Source organism: Trichosurus vulpecula, chromosome 5 (assembly GCF_011100635.1).
Source record: "Trichosurus vulpecula isolate mTriVul1 chromosome 5, mTriVul1.pri, whole genome shotgun sequence".
NCBI classification, from domain to species: domain Eukaryota; kingdom Metazoa; phylum Chordata; class Mammalia; order Diprotodontia; family Phalangeridae; genus Trichosurus; species Trichosurus vulpecula.
In genome coordinates, this window is record NC_050577.1 from 150,533,719 (window position 1) to 150,550,003 (window position 16,285).

The 16,285-nt window shown below is 35.6% G+C and overlaps 1 protein-coding gene across 2 annotated transcripts in view; it reads left to right on the forward strand.

Annotated features, from left to right (window-relative positions):
* RELN (reelin) overlaps positions 1–16,285 on the forward strand; it is a 560,642-nt gene that overhangs the window by 473,317 nt on the left and 71,040 nt on the right. For both annotated transcript variants that reach the window (XM_036762107.1, XM_036762108.1), the window contains exons 42-45: positions 7,030–7,250; positions 9,003–9,150; positions 14,064–14,322; positions 15,170–15,419. In XM_036762107.1, the coding sequence (XP_036618002.1) occupies positions 7,030–7,250; positions 9,003–9,150; positions 14,064–14,322; positions 15,170–15,419 (878 nt within the window). The remainder of the gene's footprint in view (positions 1–7,029; positions 7,251–9,002; positions 9,151–14,063; positions 14,323–15,169; positions 15,420–16,285) is intronic.

Sequence of the window (16,285 nt, forward strand, 5' to 3'; positions counted from 1 at the left end):
CATTTCCTGGGTTGGAATATGTGATTTGGACAATTTGCATCTAAGAAGAGTCTAATTTACCTTGAAATGTAATGACAACACATACACACACACACATACATGCCACACACACACACACGCGCGCGCACACACACATACCCCTACTTAATCAATTCATTAGAGGGTTACCCTATTTCTGCAATTCAAATCTCTCCATCTTACTTCTGAAGACACAGAATTATAGGATCATAGCTTTGTAGAACTAAAGGGACTCTAATGACAATCTAATCCCAACTCCCTCATTTTTCAGCTAAGGAAACTGAGGCTCAGAGAGAGGTAATATTCAACTGGTATCACGCAGTGTGAAGAGCAAACTCTGTAATTAGACCCCCAGAATCCTAATTTCTTAGAAGAAAGCTCTAGCACTTTTCCACAGGCATTTCTGTTCTTCTCTCCTTCTCTCTGAACTTCTCCTACACCTACTAATTTTTTTTTAACAAAGGTCCTTTAAGTGAAAATGGTAACAGCTCACATTGATATGATATTTTGCAGCTTGCAAAGTAGTTTCCTCACACCAACCCAAATAAAATAGATAGTGAAAGTATCATTATCCCCATTATGCTGATGAAGAAATATAAAAATAAAATGAAAAACTGTAGATTAAAAAATGGAATTAACAGTACAATAAAGAAAAGAAAAAGAAGTCAGCAAGGCACACCAGCCTCTCTGATGACATTTTCATCATTTTGCCTTTCTTTTTATCACTAAGATCAGTAGTTAAAAAAAAAAAGAAAGTAGTTTATAAATAGAAAATATAGCACCTGCCCACACCCCCTCCAAGCTAAACAGGCTTAAAGATGCCTAATGGCTTCTTTGACTTTCAGGGTGGTCTTCAGCAAGCTACAAACTAGCAGCATGGGGAAGTATCTTTAATCTCTTCAGTATGATGACAAAAGGGGCCATCTTTAGCTCTTTTATGATTCAAATTCTCTTAGCCATCAGATACCAGTGGCACCTAACTAGCTAGCCAGAGAATCTCTTGGGGATCTTAAAAATCTGTCTTTTGACTGTTTTTTGCCATTTATTTTAGATACCTTCAGATCTTTTATCAGAATTATTCTAAGAAAATTCTTTTCTAACTGCTTTCAGACTCATGATTTAGACAAGTCATTCTCAGGGGCCCAAGTTAGCAAAATTACAAAGGAGCAAGGTGAAACTGTGGTGATTAGACTCTTCCCAAGCCTCTCCGCCACTTGTACCCTGTTATCATGAAACATGCAAATGAATGTATCTCTCCTCATCCCCACCTCCTAGCTTCCTTGACTTCCTTCAAGTCCCAATTAAAATACTAACTTCTATAAGGAGCCTTTCCAGATGCCCTAATGCTGATATCTTCCCTCTGTTGACTACCCAGTTTATCCTGTATATCTTGTTTGTCCACAATGGTTTATGTTGTTTGCATGATGTCCTTCCATTAGACTATGAGTTCCTTGAAGGCAGGTACCATGTTTTTTGCCTTTCTTTGTATCCCAAGTGCTTAGCACAGTGCCTGGTATTTAGCAGGTTAACAAATGCTTGTCGACAACACAAACGTGTGTATATGTACACATATATACATACAAACATGCAGAGTAATCTGTCCTCACCAATAAATGTGAAATTGACCTCATGACTTTAATTGTTATGATGTAGGCCTCAACTATACTAGACCTCAATTCAATTGAAGCCCTAGCATTTTGTGCTATAGGATGATTCCTTTAGGCTTTCATTTCAAATCCTTTTAGCTACTCTACTCTGATATTCTTGCCTAAAATCCAAATATCTAGAAAAATAAAGGCCACTAGGAATAACCTAGTCATCAGGGTTTTTCCAAACAGGTGCCAGGAGAAGCAGGGAGTGCCCAAATTACACTAGTATTAAGATAGTTGGTGCATATATATCATAAATAATGGAATTTTATAGCAGGAATGGACCTTAAAGATAATGAAGTACAACCACCTAGTTTCACAGCTGAAGAAACTGAGGCCCAGATGGCTGCTGTTAAAGGGAAGTGTGCCAGAACATCAGCAGCATGTTATAGTGGAAAGATCCTGGATTTGATGTCAAAAGACCAGGAGTAAAATTCTGCCTCTCCTGGACTTTGAACAAGTCCAGCCCTGTGTCTGTAAAATGAGAATATTGAACTAGATGATCTCTTCTGTCCCTTCAGACTCTAAATATATGATTTATGATCCTTTGATGACCTTAGAAGGGTCCTAATGCAATGTAAACTTCAGTTTAGTGTTCCTAGGTTGTGCTAGTGACAAATATGGCATGCTTTTTGCCAGGTCACCACACAAGAAGTAATCCCATCTGCAATGTATGAAACAAGGTTACAAAGGTTTACGTTTCTGAATGAGGCTGCCTGTACAGCTTCGGAGGCTGACTCATTTTACTAATTAGTCATTTTCCCTCAGTCTATGCCTTTTGCTCCAGGAGTACCAATATTGTCTGTGAGAGTGAGCAAAAGAAATATAGGTATCTATAGTTCTAACCACTCTTGCTTAATGATGAAGTATAATCTTTCATCCAAAGAAAAAAGGCGATTTTTTAAAAACACAAATTTATAATAGTCCAACTGCTAGCCTTAGACTGTCACTTATATTTCAGCCCTTGATATGAAAAGAAAGATAAATTTTAACAGAAGGATACATATCCACTTCTCAAATGTTATCCAACCTAAGTGGTAAGCTGCCTTTCAGTACTTCTAAAAGAATAGCACTGTTTGGTCCTGATTAAAGGACTAGGATTGCCAATACAATCCAAACTAGATATGCTGGTAAATGTCTTAACAACTGTCTCTCTTTAAAAAAAAGTACAAACAACACACTTTTAAATTTAATTGGCATTATTAATGCTTTCTGAAGTCTAGAGTTAAGCATCCACCAAAAAAAATCAAATCTTGAGTTGTGTAAATGCTCATACTGAAAATTTATCACTTAGAGCTAAATACAGATCCCTACTGCAAACTCACAATTACTTCTAAGTGACTTCTTGTTTAGACCATAGTCAATTCAGAATGTGAATGTATAACACATCTAAACTGGTTCATATGACAGGTGTTTTAAAGTCAGATTTTTTAATCCCTTCAATATACCTAATTGGACATAACCCACAATTATCCATAAACATGAATATGTTAAATATTATAAATTACAGGAATGACCTTTGGGTCTGACTTCCCAGATGGTCAGACTAGGCTTAGACCATAAATATTTGTTTCCTATTCAGGTTTATTAACATCATTTTCATACTCATGTATTCTTTCCTATGTTCTGTTTCTTTTTAAAACTTTCCAAGTTCTGTTTCTTTAACTTTATGCAGTTTCATAATGAGTCAGCCCAAAAAAAATCTGTTTAATGAAGGCAGTGCTGTGTGCTTGAATTTTTAAGTCTATGCTTTAAATAACAGGTTCCTTTGAATATCACTGATGTGGGAGAATAGATGCTGACACTCACTAAGGAGCATGGCAGCAAGAATTTTTAAATGAGATTTCAGCAGAAGGAAACCACAATGAAACTAGACCTTTCACTCCATTTATCATGGTACTTGCAGTTTCTGTGTCAAGACAGGTGAAACAATAATAAATATCCAACCAAGGTAGCTCATTTGTATTCATAACATTTGAATACATAAAAAGCTCAAAAAATTCAATGTAGGCTTTTGTTCAAAAGAGAACTCCAAGCATTTCCCTCAGCTCAGCAGTCTGAAAGTTCAAAAGGAAAGAAGCACTCCTTGCCAAGACTAAATTGTGATATATATTTGAAAGTAAAGTTTAATTTTAAGTTGGGAATTTTTTTCTCAGGAGGACAGGATAGCTGTAGATAGTAATAATCTTGATTTAAATAAATGATAATGGGGTTTAAATTATGTGTGAGAACTTTACTTCAGTTGTTTCAATAGCTACTGAGCTTAAAGAGCCTAGCAAATTTTCTACCTTAAAGTCTGGCTTTTGATGTAAGCTTTTCATACCTGAAATTTAGCAAATATTATATAAGAACTAAGAGCAAGTCAATGGCCAGGTTCACAGTGTAGAGAAAGAATAATAGTAATAGTAAATACTCATGTAGCATTTGAATTGCAAAGTACTTACATACCTATTCTCCTTTGACCATGTGCTGTCAATTTTCATGGCTAGGATTACTATCCTGACTCTTAACCCACCCAGTAACCAGCCCATTTCAAACTGTGCCATGAAAATAAATACAGAGAAGCATTTTATTCCTACTCTGCTTCTCAAGAAAACATAATTAATCCCAAGGAATGTCAGCATTATTCTCAAACATGAAGAACAATAAATAAAAATAGGAGACCCATTTACTCAGCCAGGGAAAAACATCTTTGTTTAATGTGGGCATTTGAAAAAGACATGGTAGATGGTTAATAAAAAAGGTTCCATACTGGAAGAAGGGATGAAGAATAATGACCTGTTATTATTGATTATTTTGGCTAGGAAAGAGGAGGTCTAAGAAATGACTTTAGGAGTCAGACTCTGATCTAGGGGAAATGCATAGAATAGCCTAGATTTTTTCCCCTTGTCTTGTGGGACTTACCATAAAACTGACTCTTGGTAGGCAAAGTGAAATCGATGACATTAAACACCATAAGTAGATAATTAGTAAGAGAATTTTAGGGACAGAAGGGACCCTCGAGATCATCTAGCCCCTTGCCCTCATTTTATAGACGAGGAGACTGATGCTTAGCCAGTAGTTTTTCAGGATTTGAGAATAGAATGTTTCAGCATCCATTCTATGATGAAAACAGGGGAAAGTCTCTGCATTTCAGTGTTTAAAAACCTTATGTTCTGTTTGCTTGTGTTTTTCCTACAAAATGAGTATTATTTCTTTAAAATAGGGCCATCTATATCTAAAACAAGGCAGTTAGTAGAGTGAGTAAAGCTCAGAGTCTGGAGTCAGGAAGACCTGAGTTCAAATTTGACTTCAGACACTTATTAGCTGTCTGACCCTGGGCAAGTCACTTAACCCTGTTTGCCTCCATTCCTCATCTATAAATTCAATCAGAGAAGAAAATGGCAAACCATTCTAGTATCTTTGCCGAGAAAACCCTAAATGGGGTCACAAAGTCTTGTAAGCCTTTCAAATCTTTTGATAAAAGGGCCAGTCATTTACAAATTTCTAGATACCCGAAGGTTCTAGAAGCTAGAAAAGGCAAGTTTTGAACTAGAAACTGGCCAATAGGGAAGCTGTGGATTGGGAAAAGACTAGCATGAAGTTTTTGGTAGACTGGCTGCTCCAGCTGCTACATGATTTTTCTTTACCTTTATACTGAACCATAAAGAGAGAGAAAGTTGGAAAGAAAGGGCAGGGTATTGCTCATGCTCTTCCTTTTCCTGGTAATGTCTGTCTGTTCTGGCTCTGCTTTGTCCAATTTTTAAGCAGTTCATTAGTCTTCTGGATAGAGGAAACAGGAAGTCCTTTGTTCAAGTCCCACCTCAGACACTTATTAGCTATGTGACCCTAGACAAACTACTTATCCTTTCTTGGCCTCAGTTTCCTTAACTATGAAAAGGATGATAATGATAATACCCTCCCAGGGTGCTCAAATGATCTTCCAGGTTATCTCAAATGGATAGCATATAGAAAAAGCTTTGCAAACCTTAAAGTGCTATATAGATGCTAGCTATTTTTATCAGCCAGCCTTCAAGGCCCAGGTCAAATACCATCTCTTCTATAAAACCATCACTGATCTGAAAATTACCCCTCTCTCCTTTAAACCAACATAATTCTTTGATTCCCCTTATTTCACTATTCCATTCTTTGAAATATTACAGTATTTCTGATCAGTATAGCCATTCTTTTTATACATTGCAAACCTACCTGTTCACTTGTTCTTGGTTTTCATATATTTGCTAAGTTTGGAAAACTGAAATCAAAATTCAAAACATTAAGGTGGAATATTTGTTAGACTAGTTGTAGTATATGTATTTTGTGCATAAATACATATATTTCTTATTTCCCCTAAAATTCAAATTCCGTTGTTTCCCCTACAAATAGCAAACTCTCTTATTTCCCCTCTTAAATAGCAAAAGATCCCTGCATATCCAGGAGACATGTCTTATTCTTCTCTGTATTCCTTATAGGACCAAAATACAACGGTCACATAGTATAGGCACTCAATAAATATTTTTTGGATGAGTTGTTTGAATACCCTGTTGAATTTACTGAATAAGTACCTTGTTAACAGCTGATGCAAAGTTCTTCCTGCAAGATAAAGAAAAAAAGACATGTCAAAATCAAATTACAGTTTTGGAAGAGTATGGATTTTGCCTGAAATCTGTACTTGATGCACTGCAATTAATGGAAGTGGTGGACAAATCCCAGGAGCTGTATCTCCAAGTTAGGGGATTCAGGGTATTAGTTCTTCTCAAATCAAGTAGAGTGAAGTTAGGTTTTAAAATAATTTAGAAGATTTAAAAGAAAACTAACTTAACTGTACCTGATTTTATTTAAATCCTGATTATAATTATAAACATATTTATAATTATAAAAACACTAAACCATACTGTCCTTTAATTTTTACACAGCTTAATTTTTATACATCGTGCTTGGCAGTTACTGACACATAGTGAAGACTTAATAGTACTTGTTAACGTATTTATTTTTATAAAGAGTTCTATTTTTATGGGAGAAAGGATTGATTAAAAAGGAGTACCACACTTTCACAAGCCTGGGGAAACAGCTCTCTGGCCCCAAAAACCATAGCCCAAGCACTACCTGGTGGCACTTTGCCCAAATTACATGCAAAATATTTATGGTGATGTATTTAAAATAGCCTCTGGCTTGCTCATCTTGCAAACCAAAACCTATACGGTGGTGATAAAAGTTAAGATAAATGGTAAGTCTATATGCTTTAATTGTTAACATTTACTTCACCATGAAGTGTGAGCAGAAGTGAAGAGCTGCTCATCGTTACCAGAGTGCTATCAACCAGATATGTTCTGTTATCTTTCTCCAATTATTAGTTTGTGAATGACATTTACCTCTTTTCCAGATCTGTACGGTTCAGATGGTATCAGGGATTTTATCCGGCAAGCTCTCAGCCAGTGACTTGGGCCATTGATAATGTCTATATTGGTCCGCAATGTGAGGAGATGTGTAATGGGCATGGGAGTTGTATCAATGGAACCAAGTGTATATGTGATCCTGGGTACTCAGGCCCAACTTGTAAAATAAGCACCAAAAACTCTGATTTTCTCAAGGATGATTTTGAAGGTGATTTTTTTCTTTAATCACAGATCCTATGTATGTTTGCTTTATAAAGGAATTTAAATTTTAGGGGATCAGGTACATTTTAACAATTTGAAAATAAACATAATGAACTATGAAACTTTCTAATAATTTATTATTATAATTCTTAGTAACCAAGAAAATCTATAACATCCAGCTTACTTCAAAAACAATAGGCTATTAGGAAGAATACTTCCTTATCTATGAACTGTTCAGATTCTATTATATCCCTTCATGGAATCTGAGAGTTAACTGTAGTGATAATCTAGTCTTACTACCTACAAAATACAAGAGTTCTTTCCATAATGTCCCTGATAATCCAGCTTTCTTTTAATAGGTAGTCTGTTCTATTACTGACTACTTTAATTGTTAGAAATTCTTCTCGTATTACATCTCCTTCTAGTATCTATTCACTAATCATGTTTCTGCCCTTTAAAGCAACACAGAATAAATCTACTTCTTTCAGACATTAAAATATTTGAAGGCAATTGTCATTTCCTTCCTAAATCCTTTTTCCAGGCTAAACATAGCTGGTTCACTTAACCTTTCCTCAGATGAAATGCTTTCTAAATTTATTATCATTTTGCTCTCCTCTGGATATACCATAATTTTTCAATATACACAAAGTGTGGTGCCTATATATGTCAGGACACTTGAGTCCTGACCAGGAGAAGTATCTAATCAGAGGATCTGTTATGTCATTTAGTCCTGACACTACAGAATCATTGTCAGGAAAGATAGAATATATATTTTTCTCATATTTCTCATGTAAGTTATCCATGATCACTATTTCTGGATTATTAGCATGAGTAATGTAAGTTTCTCTGCAATGTTGCTTAGCAATTAGAGACTTATCTCTGCCAGGTCTCTATCTAGGTTGAATGTAATTTCTCATTAACAAAAATTTTTACCAAATGGGTACTGAGAGTCATCTAGTAGGAGAAAGGAGTGAACAAAGTCCCAGAAATGTAAGTTCCTGACTGCGTGCCATTATCAATCCATTAAACAGCACTAAGTCACTCCTTGGTTTCTACATTTGGAAACTAGACAAGTGTTAGAAAAAAATTCAGATCTGGTGATAACAGACAACATTCACTCACTAGGAAATGTTAAAGCTAAACAGTTTCCCATTCAACCTGTAGCACAGATTTCTGTATATACCAGAACTGACCCTACAGATGTTGTGTCTTTGTTGGGGGAGGGAGGGGTAGAGGAAGAGAGAAAGAAGTCAATCCCAGCCCTAACTGAAATAAAAATGGAGAATTGGAAATAATGAAGGAACATCACTCCATACTCTGCTATTTCTGGCTTCAACCATCTTTTCAATAAGAAGTGTCTTTATAACAGACAGCTAATAGGAGACAGAAGGTATCCATTTGAGCTATAGATTCTCTTGAATTAAGAACACATCAACCTTGTGTACTCACAAATAGCAGATCAGCAATTTGATAGGGATAGGGAATGAAGTTGCAATTTCATTGGTATTGGGAGCTCCAAGTTTAGGAAATTCCCATTACCAGTACAGATCAGCACTTTCTTTACAATTTATAGTATTAAAAAGGCATGTAAAATATGCCAATAACATTTATGACTTGGGCACATTGAGATTTAAAAAATTCAAAAGCCCAGTGCCTAAAAAGTTGATAATTTATTTACATTGCTTCCTAATATAGATAATACCATTATGTTTTTGGAATATGAATGAATAATGTATACATATATATTCCATTTTTTCAGGACAACTGGAGTCTGATAGATTCTTGTTAGTGAGTGGTGGAAAGCCATCTAGGAAATGTGGAATCCTTTCCAGTGGAAACAACCTCTTTTTCAATGAAGATGGCTTACGCATGTTAATGACTCGAGACTTGGATTTGTCACAGGCCAGGTAACCACTAAAAATGCTATGTTGAATTATTTGAGAATTATTATTATACTTTGCATCATATTTTTCAATAGAGTATAATTAAACCAGGATGAGGAGGGGAATTGCCAAAATAAGGCCTTTGCTAGAAAATGACTTGTCTCTCTTTAAGAAATCTATTAGAACACAGCCTGTCTGTGTTCTGTTCTTGTACCAAAGGAGATCTGTGAAGTAAGTGGATCAAAAATCAGACATGGCTTCATTGATTAAAGTTACCATGTTGTATTAACAGAAATGAAGTGAAACCATTTAATTCATTCTTGGTCATCAGCCTGAAGTTTAATCAGGCAGCTATAATCACATCTCCTTATATGGTTTGTGCTGCTTTCACAATAAACAAATTTCCATCTGACTTGAATTTTTTCACTCTGTACAATATGCTTAATGTAAAATTTTGTTGAAATGTGATATATCATCAAACTGCATTCATAACCAATTTAGCATTTACAGTCATTGGCAGTTTAAGTTGAAAACATCTGAAATTCAACTTCATCTTTTACAACCATTTGTTTCAAATGATCTAACAAATCCTAACCAGTCATTTTCTAAATGGAGCACAACTGTTCAGAAACAAACATGAAAACTTGCATGGAGGATTATGTCTGACATGATGCTCATCTCTTGATCATTTAATGTGCTAAGAACTTCACAAGTAAAATTTAAAAGGCAGTTTAACATATGTAAAGTGTAATCATATATGCTATATCTTTGAAAATGAGTGAAAAACCCAATTTTAAAAATTTTTTCAAAGATTTCTCAAATCTTTTAATGTATGTATTTTATCTTATTTTGCCTAAGGTTTTTGCTGATTGTATTATAAATTTCTTTATGCCTCTCAGAATACATAATTCTATCTATGAATTAGTAAGAACAATTGATAGGAAGCAAGTTTCCCACTTTTTTCATTTGTACTTGATTTTCATTTCACATTATCATTGCCTACTGAGAACTCTAAATGATAAATTTTCACACTTTTCCAAGGACTTTGTCTCATCTCAATGGCAGGTTTTGATAAGATTTGCATGTATTTTACCCAAAGTCTTCCACATTAAAAACCCAGTTTTCTTAGGGTTGACAAAACAACTAGGTGTCCAATCAATTTTTTTAAATGAATAAATATTAAATGAACAAATAATACAGTTTGGTTTCATGCAAAGGTACTAATAAGATTCCTAAAGCCCTTGTTATGCATATGTTTTTGTGTGTATGTATGTTTCACATATTCAGTACAATACGTAATAAACCAAGGTAGATAAAGATACCTAATACATATATAGATACAGTATGTAATAGAGATATGGATACAATATATAGCAAACACAGGTAGATATATCTATCTGATATGTTGTGTACATATATACCATACATATATACATATATATACACCTGTGTGTGTGTTGAATATTGTTTTGAATATGTGAAATATAATATGTGATGTTTTATTAAATATAACATACATAGTATATGCTAGGAAGTTCTTAGGTCAAATACTTTTTAGTTATATAACAAATCATAAACTCAAAACTATGTTAGAACTGGAAGGCACCTTAAAAACCTCTAAATGAGGAAATTGAAGTCCAGGTAGAGGTTAAGTGACTTTCCTAAGGTTACATTTTTAAAATTCTGGTTTCATCAGGGTATGGAAACACCTGCTGCTGCCCAAATTCATGTCATCCTCTCATCTTACTTAGACAGTGGTCTCCTGTTTGGTCTCCCTGCCTCCAATCTCTTCTCTCTCCAGTCCATTCTCCACAGAACTACCAAAATGATGTTCTGAAGTGCAGGTCTGACTGTGTCACCTCTGCTTAACAACCCTAAGTGGTTCCCAAATCAAATATGAAGTCCTCAAGGAGAAAGGCATTTCAATTGTTTTACAACTTGGATCTGAGCTACATACCCATCCAGGCTTATCATACATGGCTTTGCTGCACTCACTCTATGATTCAGCCATACTGGCCTTCCTCACACATAATATTCCATCTCCGTCTGTCTCCTGTACCTTTGTGGAAGCAGAGAATGCACTCCCTCTTCAATTCCTCCTCTTAAAATCCCTACTTTTCCTTCATCACTCCACTCAAATGCCAGAAGTTTCACCTGATCATCCACATGACTATATTTGTTTGGCATATATTTTATTTGCGAGGCAACATGGCTAGTACATAATAACAAGCTGGCCCCTATCCCAGGAAGACCTAGTTTCAACTCCTGTCTCTGCTAGAAACTGGCTTTGTGGTTTCTCAATTGTGTCTGATTCTTGGTGATCCCATGTGGGGTTTTCTTGGCAAAGGTGCTGGAGTGGTTTGCCATTTCCTTCTCCAGCTCATTTTACAGATGAGGAAACTGAGGCAAACAGGGTCACACGGCTAGTAAGTGTCTGAAGCCAGACTTGAACTCAGGAAGATGAGTCTTCCTAACTCTATCCACTCTATGCACTGTGCTATCTAGCTGATTTATGTGACCCTCTACAAGTCACCTAATCTCTTGTGCTCTAGGCAATTCTTTGAGACTGTAAGTTGCAGGAGAAGTTCTGACCTGCATCAGTACAAGGAATTTCCCTGCCTGGGAGTTCCGTACATCAATGAAGTCACAGGTCCTTATCATTATTGCTATATTTTAAATATAAAAATAGGGATAAAGAAGCAGATCAGATTTAGGTGGATAGAGTACTGAGCTTGAAGTTAGGAAACGTGCTGCCTTTGTAACACTGGGCAAATCATTAAACCTCTGTGGACCTGAGTTTTCTCATCTGTAACGTTGGAATAATAATAGCACCTCCCTCCCAGAGGCGTTGTGAGGATCAGATGAGATAAAAAGCAAAGTGCTTTCAAACTTTCACATATTATATAAGTGTTAACATATTAGTTATGCTTATAATACACATGTGTCCTGATGGAATTTAAGATCCTAAAAAGTAAGAAGAAAAATGTTACAGGTCTGTCTGCATTTAACCCAGTGCTTAGCATATACTTGGCATTTAATAAATGCTTGTTGTTTGATTTGTTGGTGCAAATTGGCAGCTCATCTGTAAGTTATAATCTTAGAGAGATACCTAGAGGAACTGAAAGGCTAAGTAACTTGCTCATGGTGGCAAAAGTAGTATGTATCATGACTTGAATCTAAGTCTTCCTGACTCTAGAACTGCCCCTCTGTCTATTGTACTATGTTTACACACACGTCTGTGGGCATATATACATGCCTATGTATATATGTCTATTTATATATACATGTGAGTACAAACACATATGTAGACATACATAGAATGTTAAGTAAATGTTTCTCTATTCAGAGGTTCTTAATCTTTTTTTTAATATCTCGAACCCCTTTGGCAGGCTAGTGAAGCCTATAGACCCCTTCTCAGAATATGTTGTCGTTGTTTTTTTATATGTAATTTATTTATTTTCAGTTTTCAAAATTCATTTCCGTAAGTTTTAAATTTTCTCCCTCTCCCTCCCCAAGACAGCTTGCAATTTGAATATGTGCCCTACACATACATTCAGAATAATGTTTTTAAGTGCATAAAATAAAATATACAGGATTACAAAGGAAATTAATTATATATCAATATATTATCAAAACATATATAATATATATGTATATTTACTTTCATGGACACCAGCATAAAAAACCCCATTCTATACTAAATTAACAAATAAGTACCACAAATATATAAAAACAATACATCTTATCTTAATTAGCTAAAAAATGTCTAGTTAATAGGGGGTCAAGAATATACAGAAGACCTGCCCAAGATGCTTTTGGTAGGGTTGGATTAGATACCCTCTGAAGTCTCTTCGGGCTCTAGAATTCTATGGTTCTCTTTTATTTTATTATTCTAACATGTGGGCTATGTTTACTGGCATGCCAACCAGTTGTCACTCTGCTTGTCTTCCTGCCTCTTGAGAAGGCCGCCATTGGTTGGCCACCAAGAAAAGCAAAGGTTGACCCCACCATCTCTCCCATGAGAGGTAGCAGTCTGCATGTATTCTTTCTCCCAGACATCCCAGTGATACTGGGCAACCAGTATACATTCACCCTTTTCTACCCAGAATGAAAAGACATATGTAGCAGCAGTATATCATTCCTGAATACTTTTTGATCTCTTGCCTACATTCAAAATTAATTTGTATCTTAAAACCATGCAATTTTACATTCAAAATGGCTCTTAGACATCACTTAGCCTTTTCTTTTGACATGCTATAACATATTATTCACTCTTAATTAAAGATGTAATATATGAAAACACCATGTTGGAGGTTTGAGAATGCATGGCTGATGGATTATGTTCTCACTTCCAAATGGCAAAATACCAAATTCTCATCTCAGCCAAATAGCAAAACATGGTCCTAAACTTCCATATTCCTTAGATAATTGCCTTCTTTATAATGAGCTACAAAAGGGAAAAATGAAATATGACCTTTTTTTAATCTTTCTTCTGCTTGGGGAGGGAAGGAAGACCATGAAGGAGAAAGGAATTGCCATTTTTTTCAGCTATGTTTCCGTAGTCATCAAATTTCATTTTTGTAGGGGTGTGCCATTTTGCATAATTCACATTTTTCTGAGGTTACTAAGGCCCATATTTATCAAAAAAGCAAAAATTTCATTGTCCCTCTTAAAGTATTTTAGCAGACAGACCCACACTCACCTGTGGGTCGGATGATAACTGTATGTCATATGTCAGCCTAGACATACTGATAGACTTTTTTTCATTAAACAAGAAAATTGATCTTAGAGGTGAATGATTGGGGTTACAAATTAAAAGATCCCATTTATTGGCAATATCAATTCCCTCCATCTCATTTTTCCTCACATCCCTATTTGAAGATTAATGTGGATTTGTCTTTGAATAAATACATAATAGTAATTTTTACTGGTGTCAGATTTGTACAGTTCTTCATGAGACTTGGATGTGGTAAAGGAGTTCCAGACCCCAGAAGCCAACCTGTGCTGCTACAATACTCACTCAATGGAGGCCTCTCCTGGAGCCTCATGCAAGAATTCCTGTTCAGTAATTCCAGCAATGTCGGCAGGTACATTGCCCTGGAGATACCTTTGAAAGCTCGTTCTAGTTCGACTCGTCTTCGATGGTGGCAACCATCAGAAAATGGGCACTTCTACAGCCCCTGGGTTATTGACCAGGTCAGTTTCTACAGGTTTAATTATTTTGATTAATTACCCTAAAACCAGAGAATTGAAGAATTTGAGATCTCAAAAGGGCCTTAGAAGCTATTAAGCCCCACCCTCTCATTTTCTAGATGAGGCCCTGAAAGGTTAAGTGAATTTTCCAAAATCATACAGCTAGTTAATGCCAGAAAAAATTAGCCATGAATTTTTAGATCTAATTATCTAATGATTTACCCAACTGCCTAAAGCCTAGAAAATAAAACTACAGCAGAAGGCCCAAGTCTTGCTCATAGAAGACTATCCCATGTGTATGTAGGCAATTTATCAATTGGGCTATGAGGGTACAAAAGGAAAATAAGCAAATTAGAATTGGCTGCCACATGCAGTGATTCCGAAATCCTCTTCCTCCTTTTGAAAAAAAAATAGATAAATCTCCCCAGCTCTTCAATTGTGGACTATGTTCATACCTAATAAATTACATCAAATGGACCTCAAAGAAGCTATTAAAAATAGTCCATGCAAAGAATTGGAACTGAAGAGCCTCAGGGCACAGCTACATTTAAATAGTAATTTTACATGGAAAATAATCACTCCATGAGCCAAATTCTGACTTCCCAGCCTGGTTGCATGGAGTTTCCAAAGGCATAATTTGGCTTACGGAGCCTCTAAGTAGTTTTGTCATTCTTTTGATTTGTTTTCAGTAGCTACTTGCCAGATGGGCAACCAGACCACAAAAACAAAAACATTATTAACATTCCCTTAACACCATGTGTACATTACAATGCCAGTTTTGAACAGGCTAGCCAAAAAAAAGAACAGTTTTATTTTTGTGTATCTGGTTTATTTTTATATACTATTTCAGATTCTTATCGGGGGAAACATTTCTGGTAATACAGTCTTGGAAGATGATTTCACCACCTTGGACAGTAGAAAGTGGCTACTACACCCTGGAGGTACAAAGATGCCAGTGTGTGGCTCTACTGGAGATGCACTGGTATTCATTGAAAAGGCAAGCACACGTTATGTAGTTACCACAGATATTGCTGTGAATGAAGATTCCTTCCTGCAAATAGACTTTGCAGCCTCCTGCTCTGTTACAGATTCTTGTTATGGTAAGTACTTCTTTATTAAAGACTAAAAGTGCAAAGCCTCTTCCCTAAATAAAACTTCTACACTGTTGAGAAGTCGAAAAAGGAAAGAGGTAAATATATACTAGTATTAGCATGTACTATGCTGATAATTCATATTTCCCCTGATAGATTGCCTTGCATCAAGTGTATGTGTTATTTTAAATCATCGCATGTAGAGAAGTGGTCTGCCATAATGGATAGAGATGAGGGAGGACCTTGTTTGAAGTCCCAGCTCTGACATCACATACTGGCTGTCAGTGCAACAGGCAGCTCACTAAGACCAAATTGCAAAGGAGTTGCTAATATACATTTGCAAAAATGAGTTTCCTCACTGAGACTTCTCTACACCAATAAAATCAGGACCAGATCAGAACCAGAAAAAAAAAACTGTGTTTGACACATAATGATAGCATTCCAGACAGAAAGAACAGCCAAGGAGCAGGCAAACTGTATGAGGAGGGGAAAGGTATAGGGGTTGCTCTCTCCAAGACAGTTTTCCATATTTTGCTTTATATTTAATTCTCATTTAATTACATATAAATTACTCATATATTCATATTTGAGAACATCATTTCTTATTATATTTGTTAATCAAATTCACCCCAAAAATGACTTTTTGAAAGAAAAAAATGAGTTTTTTCTTCATCACTTGAATATGGCCAAGAATATTCAATTTAATTTGCTTATATTAAATATATCTTGCTTTAAATGTTTTATAAAATTTATTATGGTTCTGCTGTATGCTTATTTTAAAGAGTAATTTTAATAAATCGACTTCATATGTCAGGTGGACTTATGTACATTCAAATTGAAGAGGAAAAGTTAATTCAGTATCATATAAGGAAAAA